At 38.5% G+C, this 13662-nt stretch overlaps 1 protein-coding gene across 1 annotated transcript; it reads left to right on the top strand.

The window, feature by feature from the left end:
• Positions 1-730: 730 nt before the first annotated feature.
• On the top strand, positions 731-3710 carry LOC135078337 (uncharacterized). Its single transcript, XM_063972935.1, has 4 exons — positions 731-734; positions 782-916; positions 976-1077; positions 1999-3710. Exons 1-4 carry the CDS (start codon positions 731-733, stop codon positions 2865-2867), a joined length of 1110 nt encoding a protein of 369 aa, XP_063829005.1. The 3' UTR covers positions 2868-3710.
• Positions 3711-13662: the final 9952 nt, after the last annotated feature.

The raw sequence follows: 13662 nt of genomic DNA on the forward strand, positions 1-13662 counted from the left end.
CACGTAGAATTTTGTTCAATGACCCCAAGCTACCCATCCTTATCGCTCGCGCGTAATTATGTTGCTGTCGCGCTCGCACACTCACTGCGGGCGCCTGTCGCACAGTCGCGACAGCAATATAATTACGCGCGAGCGATAAGGATGGGTAGCTTGGGATTATTGGACAAAATTCTACGTGCTCACGGACCAGGCTTTAGCCATTTGTTTAGTCCTAAAGCAATGGAGGGCGCGGTGACCCCCGAAGGCGGGCGTCGCACCCGCGCAGCCCTCGCCGAGATCCCCGCGCGCCTGGACCGCCTGCGGGTCACGCCGCTACAGCCGCTCACTAATACGCGCGAGCGCTCACCAGCGCTGCCCGCCGGGTACCTCAGCCCCGCGCCGTCGCCTGACGAGCTGCTGATACAGCAGAGAGGTAGGAGAAGCCTCCACAGCCTGCAGAGTATCTCAGCCCCGCCCCATCACCTGACTGATTCCTACCAGACGTTATAGCCGCTCATCAACACGCGCGAGCGCTCGCCACCGCTGCCCGCCGGGTACCTCAGCCCCGCGCCGTCGCCTGACGAGCTGCTGATACAGCAGAGAGGTAAGAGAAGCCTCCAAAGCCTGCAGAGTATCTCAGCCTCGTCCCATCACCTGACTGATCCCTGCCAGACGCTGCAGCCGATAACCAAACGCGCGAGCGAGTCGCTCGCGCTGCCCGCCGGGTACCTCAGCCCCGCCCCGTCGCCTGATGAGCTGCTGATACAGCTGAGAGGTAGGAGAAGCCTGCGGAGTATCTCAGCCCCGTCCCATAACCAGACTGATCCCTGCCAGACGCTTCAGCTGCTCATTAACACGCGCGAGCGCTCGCCAGCGCTGCCCGCCGGGTACCTCAGCCCCGCGCCGTCGCCTGATGAGCTGCTGATACAGCAGAGAAGTAGGAGAAGCCTTCAGAGTATCTCAGCCCCGTCCCATCACCTGACTGATCCCTACCAGACGCTACAGCCGCTCATCACACGCGTGAGCGCTCGCCAGCGCTGCCCGCCGGGTACCTCAGCCCCGCGCCGTCGCCTGACGAGCTGCTGATACAGCAGAGAGGTAGGAGAAGCCTCCACAGCCTGCAGAGTATCTCAGCCCCGTCCCATCACCTGACTGATCCCTGCCAGACGCTGCAGCTGCTCACCAATATGCGCTCGCTCGTGCTGCCCGCCGGGTACCTCAGCCCCGCGCCGTCGCGTGACGAGCTGCTGATACAGCAAAAAGGTAAGAGACCGGGACTATTCCCACCGCTGCAACTCCTGTGTAGTCAGGATCTACAGCTTGATCGCAAATAAAAACCCAACCAGTGAAGGTCGAGTTGTCCTGGGGGAAAGTTAAACTGTCATTAGAACCGCAACGAAATTAATCAGAAGAACATAGGAGGAGTTCGAAGTTAAGGACGTAGTACTTATTATTATTCTGTGGTTAAGGTTCGACTTCCCTCCGATGCGGATGATAGGTGACAAAGGTTTAGTAACCTTTAAAGAGAGAAGTAGGAGAAGCCTCCAAAGCCTGCAGAGTAGGTATCTCAGCCCCGTCCCATCACCTGACTGATCCCTGCCAGACGCTACAGCCGCTTACCAACACGCGCGAGCACTCGCCCGCGCTGCCGGCCGAATACCTACCTCAGCCCGGCGCCGTCGCCTGGCGAGCTGTTGATACAGCAAAGAGGTACCATTATCTTTTTAGTGAAGCCTCCATATGCTTGTCGTGCTGTGGGAGTCTTCCTGCATCTTTCAATGCATTTCCAGCTGCTGATACAGCTTAGGTAATGCCATCTGTAGAGCTAGTCTTTGTTATCAACGTCTGTTTATCTTTAACCTAATACTTTTGTTTGCGTTACGTCATTACTACCGACGACTCATTCTAACTGCGATTTTCAACCTAAATATGTATCTCCCTACGTTGATGACGCTGAACGTGTATAATTTTTTTTTTATTATTATTATTGAACAGTATTTTTTTGCTCATTGCTTTCAGGCCGCAAACGCCTGCCAACAACATGGTCGCCCGACATCGACTTGAAACGCAACTCCTCATTCCATTCTTTAATACGCACGCCACCCAAAAATACGGGTCGTTTCTCGCCCCCAAAGCTCGGGGTTACTCTGCGATCCACCCCGCGGAAACGCTTACTCCTGGGCGACGTGGAAAGAATCCCCCTGACACCAGAAAAGATTGACTTCTCTGACATCAGTACACCGCAGAAGTTCAAAATAACCAGTCCAGTTAAAGCGACACCGCCGTCCAAGAGGTCCAGGGTCGAAAAACTGACAGAGTTCAAAGGGCCTATCGATGTCGCCCTCAAAGGACTCAGTCCCACTCAACTTATCAACATGATCAAAACCATCACGTACAAACATCCCGAAGTGGAGGATGAGATCCGCAAGGACATGCCAGTTCCTGACTTGTCACCTTTAGAAGAGAGGTTAAATTATTTGAAGTCGAACATCTTCAAGAGTCTTCCGACCTCCCGTCTCACGTCCAAGACGGACTCACCTGCGTATTCCCGTGTGGCGACTCACTTGGCCGCCTTCAAGAAGTGCGTTGTAGACCAAGGGAAGGTGTTAGTGGAATCTCAACATTGGGAGTCGGTATTGGAGTATGTTTTTCTAGCGTGGAGTTACGTTAGGGCAACGCCGGTGTGGGATAATCAGCCCCATAATGCTCAACGCAAACAGTGCTTTAGAGCACTTACGAATTACTGCATGACCGCTCTGAAGAAAGGTGGGATGAGTCCAGACGTTTTGATTGATGTCCAGGACAAACTGCAGGGAATGGTCGCAGACAACGAGGAAATACAGTCGTGTCTGAAACTCATCCAAGGACAACTGCAAGGATCTGCATAGGTACATCTGTACCTGACTTGATTTGAAATGCAAACGAAAAGTGTAAAATGGATTTGGAAGGCAAAATATTTCTAAAAAGTTAATACAATGTTAAGGCAAAATTATCAAAATCAATGTATGACTAAATATAATTTCTCGATTCCTTTATATTTAGATTTCACGTTATGTTGTTTTTATATACCTTAGCTTATGACAAGACCGCCATTTTAGTGATAAATTGATCATTATTATCATAGGACAATTATTTTAGACTGATCTTGAAAAGAATCAAATTGCAGAAAAGTAGTTTTCATATGTTTATTTTTGTTATTTATAGGAATGTAACTTGAACATCAAATTATTTGATTCTTTTCAAAGCTGTGAGTAAACCAAAACACATCTAGGATTAAGCTCATGTACTGATAGGTAGGATTATAATTTTATTAAGTATTTTATTGTTTACAACGTTTACTTTTAAGAAATACATCATGTTGTTTGTTCGATTACTATAATATTATGTACACTTCACGTTTAAGAACGTAAACTTCTCAATTAAAAATATTTTTGACCTTTATCCAGCGAAGGAAAGCTATATTAAAATATTTTCCATTAATAGTGATCAATATTGTTGTTTGATAATTGAATTATTAAAAATTGAAATGTTGAATTACTATATTTTCTGGCGTATTAGATGATAAGATTTATTTTGTGAATTTTTACATTGGTTTACGTAAAAATGTGCCTTAAAACTGTAAAGCTTTGCCTTATGAAATTCAAAGTGACTTAATATCTCGCGATATTGTATGTTCCAGTTTTTGTAGTGATTAAGCATATTTTACGCTTAATAAATTGTATTTTTGATTATTTTTTGTTTTCCTTTATCATTTCAAAAAACCAGGGTCCATTGATTACACAGCAGGACTACAAAAGTTTTTTTTTTGTGCAGCTGTTTTTGTTTAGACTGTCGATAAAATGAGTAATATAACAATATATTGACATACGTCATAGATCGAATCGAATCTAGACAAAGTGCACATTTTAAACCTAATCGCAAACCAGTCGAAAGACCTTTGTTAGGTTTCTGTAGTCCTGACAAGGAACTCATATAGTTTCGTTATGTCCGTCTGTCTGTCTGTCCGAGGTTTTGCTTGGAAACTATTAGCTCTAGAGAGTTGTAATTTTGTGGAGGTATGTGTAAATTATTCACACCGACAGTGGTAGAATAATATTAAAAAAAATATTTTTTTTAGAGTGTTAAGATAGGTAGTTCAGTTAGTTGAGTAAGAAATAGTCATGTATTATAAAATTTCATCAAAGGATGATGGGCACAAATGTATGGAAAGTGGTACCCGCTCCAATAGCCATAACCAATATATATTTTAAAAGGCCTTTAGATGTAGGAAAATGTCTGCTATGGGGCCAGTTCTAATTCACGTTTTGAAAGCAGTAATTCCACTAAGTATTATAATGAAAGTATAACACAATCATCCATGTATACGAGTATGTATTATGACTACAATCTATTAATATAACTAAAAGAAGCATTGAAAAGGAAAGGATTTTACCTACGATGAACTACCCAAGCTATTAGCCCTTTATTCGCTGTCATCATCATCATCATGATCATTTTAGTCATAGGACGTCCAGTTGAACATAGGCCTCCCCCAATGATTTCCACAATGGCCGGTTGGTGGCGGCCTGCATCCAGCGCCTTCCCGCTACCTTTATGAGGTCGTCGGTCCATCTTGTGGGTGGAGTTATTGAGTCTTGTGGGTTTATTCGCTTTAGCAACTCATAATAAAACCCTTAAGAAGTAATAAAACTTTAACCCCTTTATTAATAAAAGTTACACCCTAGTTGAACTCTGGCTTAAATTGTCATTTGGTATGGAAATGTCATTTTAATCCAAGGTTCTTCCTAGGTGTAACTTTTTATTAATAAGGGGGTAGTACTTCTTTCAATAAAAATATTTAAAGTTAAGGAAGGATGCTGGAGCAGTAAACCCTTCCTGCCTCGCATAACCTAAGTACCATACGATGGACACGTATGATACTTCTTCTTCTTCTTCCTCGGTCCCTCACTGATGAGGATCGCGACCACAGATAGTGTTCCTCCACAGACTGCGGTCATAAGCTGTGTGGACCGCACGATGCAAACTCCCGCCCACCGTCTTCCTCACCGCGTCCGACCATCTCGTCGGTGCCCTGCTCCTGGCGCGTCCCCCTTCATACTGTATGATACTTAGGTTACACAAAAAGTATCTTTATCTTCGAACGCAACCAGATCTGAGGCTGGTGGCCATAGTAAATGTTGTTCGTCTTGGTAAGACCTTTCAAATGACACTACAAACAACTATTGGAGCCGGGTACCATTCTGCAAAAAAGTATGTATATCTTCGTACACAACCAGATCTGAGGCTGGTGGTCATAGTAAAAGTTGTTCATCTTGGTAAGACCTTTCAAACGATACTAGACACATATCTATTGGAGCCGGGTACCATTTTGCCCATTGTCCTTTCTTACTACCTAACCAAAAATCCTTGGAAGAAAATATTAAGAGTGACTTTTAAATGAAGTAATTGCTTGCTTCTGAAATATTTATGGTAACGTAACGACTGACAACTACGGAACTGCGCACTGCGCTTGGTACGACACGCACTTTGCTAATTTTTGGAATTGAATTTTGACGGATTCGATTTTCGATTCGATTAAAAAGTCCAACTTGTCTTAGGGGACAGCTCTAGTTTGTCGACCTACCTACCCTCATTTTTATTTTTTTTCTGCCCTGTTCGCAAATAGTCATCATTAATACATTTTATTACGTACGTCCAGAGGTTGTGATCGTCTTCCAAATCCTGATTCATTTTGATAAGTTTGTGGTGAATACTAGGTAAATGTTTGTTTTTTCAATCTTCCAGAGTGCTCTCCTGCCTTACCTACTATTCGATTTCGTTGATGATCCCTGCTTGTTCAGGATTTCTTTTTTGATTCGTCTGGGTTTGTCCATTTATTTGTTTTTGTTGCATAAATATGGCGTAACGGGATACCGTGTTTTTAATTATTATAATCCAGGTAACTTTTCAGTTTTCATAAGTTTCTCTATTTCAGTTATTCATTTTCCTATTGGCATTTGTTCGGCTTGTAAGAATACTTACCTACTTAATTGACCAAATGGTAGGTAGGTAAGTACACGTAATTTATGAGGCCACTTTTAGCATTAAACAATTAGGCAGTGAATTTGCCAAGTGGCTTATTGATAACAAACATTTTAAAAGGCCAAACGAGAAACTATAGTTGTGAAACAATCTGTTTGAGGTGTGAAGTTTTTCGAATAGTTCGTTGGCGTGCTGGCATGATATTTCGTTTCTTTTGAACGGCTAAGACATCATTTGGTATGTAGGCTTCTGGGTTTGTATTTTTATTTTCTGTAAAGTTTTAATGTAACAAATGTATGGTCTGGAAATAATTTGAAACAACGCGCTGCCTATAATTGTAATATTTTTGTATTCCCATTCTATTGGTATCACCTTGTCATGTGGGTTGACCAAAATCCTGTCATATAGGTAAATCACAAGAATTTTTAAGGTATTCAGGCCTTTTCTTTTGTTTTCATTGTTGTTCTATTGTTTGCGTACTTACAATTACATTTTTATCTCTTACCATTACAGGTAATCCTTATCTGTCTATGTGTGGTAATAACCAGTTACATAGAAATTATATTAGTGAAGAGGTTTCACTTTCTTTGATGAATATTTACTTTACAATGTCGCATATCGTTAAGATCTTTTTGTTTCGTAGTTATTCAGTAGCGTCACGTAGACAGAAGTTGTTGATACTCAGCGATTCAGAGGAAATGATTATTTTAGGTTTTAAGCGTCAAAGGGTTTTGAATTGGTTTTTTTTATGTTTCATAAATAAGTCTTAGTTAAAAGATAGGTACCTACCTACTTACGAAAAGTTGTTCTAACAACTTTGTTTAATAAGAATCTACGTAAACAGATACTGAGCATCCCAGGGTTGTGATCAATATTCAGGCCCCTCTTTCCCACTGGGCACTTTGGGCACGTGCCGTCTGCTCGAAAGACCTTTCTCCAGATGATAAGGGGCCACCATTGATCCTTAAAAGTGCCCAGGGCCCCTAGTAGGTTAAAGACGGCCCTGTCAATATTAATTCATTAATACATCCATTAAGTATGTATTTAAAATAAAATTAGAACATCATGGGCCCTGTAGGGCACGGCAATTAGGAGAGAGGAGGACCACCCTAGATCAACCGAAAAATTTATCAGAAGTTGCCTAATAATTTATTATTGAGATACTCACTTAAAGCATAATAGTGTTTGAAAATTAAAGGGTCTTTAAGGTTTTTTACGAATGTTGATTCTTTGGGTGTATTTTTAATCAAATCTGGAAGCTTGTTAAAAATTTTGATTGACATGAAAAGTTATGTTTGTATTTTATAAAGGTACTTTTCGGTTCCGTGAATGTGCCAAGATGCTCATTGCTCATGGCTTAATAAAATATACTTACATAAAAATTGTAAGTAAATCTTTTTTATATTTTTTTTTATTGAAGGATTAAGGATTTGAAATATAAACAACAGAATTAAATGATTAAAATAGGTACAGTTTTATTTTGTTACTTGAGTAACTACAATACAATGTAATACAATTTCAGTTTTACAACTAAATAGTTCACACAAAACTTACAAAACAATTAGGTACATTTTTATTCATAAACACTAAATTACTTATTGCATATTAACTTAATATTACTACTTACTACAATTTTCTACTAAATACATATCTCATAAAAATTACAACAAAAAAAAAATATTTTCGGAAAGAATAATTACAATTTACACAAAATAAAAGTATATTAACCAAGTACAATAAGATTAAAATTATTCAATAACTCTAAGTTATTGATATTTTTATATATTATTTATAAAATGTTTAACTACCTAAACTGTTTTAGTGGCTTGATGGCCCATTTCCTTAGCCAGCGTTTCTTGGCGGGCTGCGCGAGCGACGGAGCAGACGCAGCTTTGGCTTTGCTCTTTTTGGCCTTTTCTGAAATAAAAACAGTAAAAATAAGTATAAAAGAAAAGCCAAAAATTATGGTAAATAAGTATGATAGATAATAAAAACTTAAAAAAATTTTAAATTTAAAAAAATACTTTATTATAAATACTATTTACAAAATAAAAAATATTTGACCCCCAGCGCCGCAGTCAGGAATGATGCCCAAAAGGCTGGCAGCAGTGCCACGTTGAATGGCCAGGCTAATTTTGTGACCGAAATATCTGCCAGCCTTTTGATCACCGGTCACCTCGGTGAGCCGAATAAAAACTTAAATACTTAATCATAGCAAAAATAGAAGACTTTACCTTCAAATCTTTTAATCCACTTGGTTTTTGGCTTGAAGAAGTGTGCTGCTTCCACCTTCACATTTTTGTCTGGATTCGGTAAAAGAACTTTATGTTTGAACACGGCGGTAGCATCTGGAAATAGACAATACAGTATAATTATTTGGAATAAATATTCTTTCCATTTCTCAAAATATCGTAGTGAATAAACAAAGACATTTTGATTGTCGTTAACTTACCTTTAATAAGTTTTGACTCGGGGCTTATTCGTGGATACTTCACGAGGCTGTCTTTCTCTGAAATTCGGAATAGAAATCGTATTAATTTATTACAAAGTGCAATATTATAGTATTTTACTTCACAAGCACAAGAACATAATATTCACCTGAACCTAATTCCGAGCTTTCGGAATTAACATAATAAAAAATGGTATGAAATTTGGTACGGCAATGCCAACAAACATTCGATGCCATTTTGAGAACCTTGTAGTGCAAGTGCAACTGTGGGAATGATACATAAACAACGGACCACGCTTTATTTATAAGGCCAAGAGAGGTCCCTAGACCAGCTTACCTGCATTAGTCATCCGAGAAAGGGTTATGTATTATGTTCGATTACAATGCTTAGGTGATTAGATCTAATGACTGTACTCATACTGAAGACTAAACGTATACAAATAATGTTTTCTAATAGGGATAGCGATTATTTTCTGAGAATTGCTAATATAATTAGTTAAGCAAATGTTTGTGCAAGGATGATCTAAAAATAAACGTTGGTCGATGTTGTGGAGTACTTAACTATTATCGTTATTTTATTTAAACTTATCAGATTTCAGCAATTATTAACGCCCACTATTTGCAATATTCTCCATTTTAAAACAGTGAAAAATATTAAATCACGTTTAAGTGATGGTTTTCGTGAAGAATCTATCACGGTTTTAGACTTACTTAAGCTACAAGCTCCGAGGCGCTACGAGCCTACGGCGTAGCAGTACACTCCGCTGCTACGAAGGTGCGTCGCGCGATTACTGTATTTTTGTAGTAAATTAAACCTTCTACAAAAATATTGCTTTCTCAAAGTTTATTATTTTCTCTTTATCATTATTATTAATGTTATTGAACGAGAAAAGCACGTCGCGTGCGATAAAGAATTTTTCAACAGACTGAAGATACATCATAAGATAATATCATTTATTGTAGGTGTTTCGTTTGCTTTTCGCTATACCAAGTAGTACTAATACGTCAGTCTTTAACCTAAGCTTTATGTATTTAAAATAAGTTCTATGAATACAAAGTTCTTTTTAAAGTTTTATTTTCTGTAAAATTTTAATGTAACAAATGTATGGTCTGGAAATAACTTGAAACACCGAATTTTTTTTTGTATTCCCATTCAATTGTTATCACCTTGCCCTTGTCATAGTGGGTTGACCAAAATCCTGTCATAAGAATCACAAGAATTTTTAAGATATTCAGGCCTCTTCTTTTGTTTTCATTGTTGTTCTATTGTTTACATACTTACATTTTTATCTCTTACCATTACAGGTAATCCTTATCTATGTGTGGTAATTTCCAGTTACATAGAAGCTATGTCTTTGATGGATACTTTTGAAGTAGGTAAATACTTTACAATGTCGCTTATCGTTAAGATCTTTTTGTTTCGTAGTTATTCAGTAGCATCACGTAGACACAAGTTGTTGATACTCTGCATCAAAGGGCGTGAAATATAAACAACAGAATGTAATACAATTTCAGTTTTACAACTAAATAGTTCACACAAAACTTAAAAACCAATATTATTTTTATTCGTAAATAGTAAATTACTTATAACATAAATACTAACTTAATATTACTACTTACTACAATTTTCTATTAAATAAATGTCTCATAAAAATTACAAAAAAAAATACATTTTCATAAAGAATTACAATGTACCAAAGGTGTGCAAGTAGGTTGGTACATGATATTATTTACAATTGATACTGTTAATCAAACAAAGGACATCATCCATTTTGGTCCAAAATCAAAAGTGCCGGCCAAAAAATAAAAGTGCTGTATTCTGATAGAATACGTCCGCCTTAGCATTTATTACTATGGCACCAAAGCTGTAGCACCACTGTGCATCGTAGTATTTGAGCTCTAAAAATATATGAAACGACTGACTTTGATCTCAAATACTACGATGCACAGTGGTGCTACAGCTTTGGTGTCATAGTAACAAATACTAAGGCGGACGTATTCTGTCAGAATACAGCACTTTTTTTTTTATTGGCCGACATTTTTGATTTTGAACAAAAAATGTATGAATCGTCGATGAATTTTAGATCTCAAATACTCGACGCACAGTGGTGCTACAGCTTCGGTGCCATAGTAACAAATGCTAAGGCGGACGTATTCTGTCAGAAGACAGCACTTTTTGTTATTGGCCGACACTTTTGATTTTGAACAAAAAATGTATGAATCGTCGATGAATTTTAGATCTCAAATACTCGACGCATAGTGGTGTTACAGCTTTGGTGCCGTAGTAACAAATGCTAAGGCGGACGTATTCTGTCAGAACACAGCACTTTTTTTTTTATTGGCCGACACTTTTGATTTTGAACAAAAAATGTATGAATAATCGATGACTTTTAGATCTCAAATACTCGACGCACAGTGGAGCTAGGGCTTTGGTGCTATAGTAACAAATGCTAAGGCAGACGTATTCTGTCAGAATACAGCACTTTTTTTTGTTGGCCGGCACTTTTGATTTTGGACCAAAAATATATGAAACGTGGATGATGTCCTTACAATAATTTGGTTTAGTTCTCACGTAATAACTTTAAAGTTATTGATATTTTTAGATTTATTGAGATTGGCAGTTTCTTCTGAAAATCCAAGAATATTGTTAAATAATTCTGATAAATAAATAAATAATAATAAAAGTTAAATAATCAATGCAAAAATAGATCACAAATTTACCTACAAATCTTTTAATCCACATGGTTTTTGGCTTGAAGAAGCGTGCTGCTTCCACCTTCACACTTTTGTCTGGATTCGGTAAAGGAACTTTGTTCTGTTTGAGCACGGCGGTAGCATCTGGAAATAGACGATACAGTATAATTATCTGGAATAAATATTATTTCCATTTGTCAAAATATCGTAGGGAATAAACAAAGACATTTTGACTGTCGTTGACTTAGCTTTAATAAGATTCGACTCGGGGCTAATTCGCGGATACTTCACGAGGTCGTCTTTATCTGAAATTCAGGAGAAGGATTTTTGTTTTTGTGTCGTTGATTTTGAGTCCCACTGTTAGTAGAAGATCTTTGAGACTCGTGAAAATTAGTTTCAGATGACTTGGTTTCGTCCCTATTATGATTAAGTAGGTCGTCGGCGAACGACAGGCAAATGGGAAGGCATAAGCCGGCTAAATCAAGATTCGTATATAAATACGAATCTTGATTTAGCCGGAGTAGAATATTTCTTCTTGAAGTGTTTAAAGGACGTCATATGGTGAATAAACGGGGTGACAGTGAGCAGCCTTGTTTTACTCCTTTTCTTTTGGTGACGAACCTGGTTTGCTGCCCGTACCATTATTTTGATGCATGTGGATTCGTTCAAGCAAGCTTTAATGATCCTATTGGTCAGAGTCTTATTGGTTCTGGACACAAGAATATCTTTAAGGGCATTTTAGTCTACAGTGTCGAAGACTTTTTCTATGTCAATTGCCATGACGTACGTTTTAGTGCCCGCTCTCCATTTTAACCGACTTCAACGCCATCTATCAACATTATATCTAACGGGGGTAAAACGAAGTCCACGCGTACGAAGTCGCGGGCGGCCACTAGTATTATGCTGTTTATGCTGAAAGTGGCCTCATAAATTACGTGCACCATTTGGTCAATTAACTCCAAATATACCATGATTGATATTTTTGGAGGAGTTTTGAACTTCAAAACGCATTGATGGGCATTTTTTTCTTTAATGGTGACCCTACTATGTTCTAATTGAAAGGGTTTAATAAAATAAAAGAGTACATATTTTATTAATACTTTATATAATATAATCAATAAACATACGACATTAAAAAAATAAAACATGACAAACTTACAAACTAACTACAAATTAATATTTACATTTTAATACCTACGTTAAAAATTGACTTCGATCTGCTAGAGGAATAACTATTTATTCCTCCGGCACATCGAAGTCAATTCTCTTAACTTTTGTGATTATTATTAGTCTCCTCCGGGATTGCCTCCTCGGCGTAGAGCCAAGAGGAGGCAGGGGCGCCGGTTTGACCGGGGCTGGAGAGCTTGGACAGCTGTCAGTACCTGTAACAATAATTCAATTTGTTTAGAGTATGCAATAAAAAGGAGATTTTTAACTCTAAGTACGACAAACAAACAAACAAACAACACGGAAGAACCACTTATGTGTTAAATTGAATCGAACACAGGACCTCACCTCAGGGTCGAAAGAGCTTCTAATAAGATTAAAGTGGCGAAGATTTCAATGTGAGTTGTGAAAAATACTTACTGAGTGTCTTCGTGAATGTGAATTTGAAATCAGCTGCCACAGGCACGAGTCTCGTGGCAACTGCTTGAGTCCAATGATACGGCGGCTCTAAAAATGAAATACAATAACCACATTAGATAAGTAGTAGTCACTATACGCAACTTGCCAAGGTTCGCACTAGTTTAACCTCTTGCGCATTATAAAATTAATAATATAAAAGTATGTAATATTTACCGCTGATAGGTGAGGCAACGGGACTGGCGGGGTAGGTCTCGGTCCACGTGTCATCTTCATCAGGCTCATCTCCAGAGCTTTGCAAAGACTCCGTTGTTATCACTTCACATTCTGCGAACACAACATAAAAATTAAAGAATGAAAAACGTATTGCAACATAAAAAATGCAGTGTTAAAGTATAAAAAAATATTACCTTCAACAACGTCATAGGCGGGCACGGCCAAATCATGCGGTTGGAAATCTTCCAGTTCCAAGGGCAGGCAAGTGAAAGGGCACATGCCCTTGTACTGGTAAAAGAAGTACTCGTACTCGGGAAACATTTTGGACAACCTTCCACTCTGGGCTCTGCGCTTCGACTGGCTGACAAGCTTTCCTCGTGGCGCTTAAGTATTATGCTTATCTATTATGTTCGATTACAATGCTTAGGTGATTAGATCTAATGACTGTACTCATACTGAAGACTAAACAAATACAAATAATGTTTTCTAATAGGGATAGCGATTATTTTCTGAGAATTGCTAATATAATTAGTTAAGCAAATGTTTGTGCAAGGATGATCTAAAAATAAACGTTGGTCGATGTTGTGGAGTACTTAACTATTATCGTTATTTTATTTAAACTTATCAGATTTCAGCAATTATTAACGCCCACTATTTGCAATATTCTCCATTTTAAAACAGTGAAAAATATTAAATCACGTTTAATTACGTTTTCGTGA

Source organism: Ostrinia nubilalis, chromosome 14, assembly GCF_963855985.1.
Source record: "Ostrinia nubilalis chromosome 14, ilOstNubi1.1, whole genome shotgun sequence".
Classification (NCBI taxonomy): Eukaryota; Metazoa; Arthropoda; class Insecta; order Lepidoptera; family Crambidae; genus Ostrinia; species Ostrinia nubilalis.

Excerpts from the sequence above, each read along its gene's own strand:
- LOC135078337 (XM_063972935.1), top strand. Across the intron at positions 917-975 it reads GCTGCTGATACAGCAGAGAA|ACGCTACAGCCGCTCATCAC; the intron begins GTAGGAGAAGCC and ends GATCCCTACCAG. Across the intron at positions 1,078-1,998 it reads GCTGCTGATACAGCAGAGAG|GCCGCAAACGCCTGCCAACA; the intron begins GTAGGAGAAGCC and ends CATTGCTTTCAG.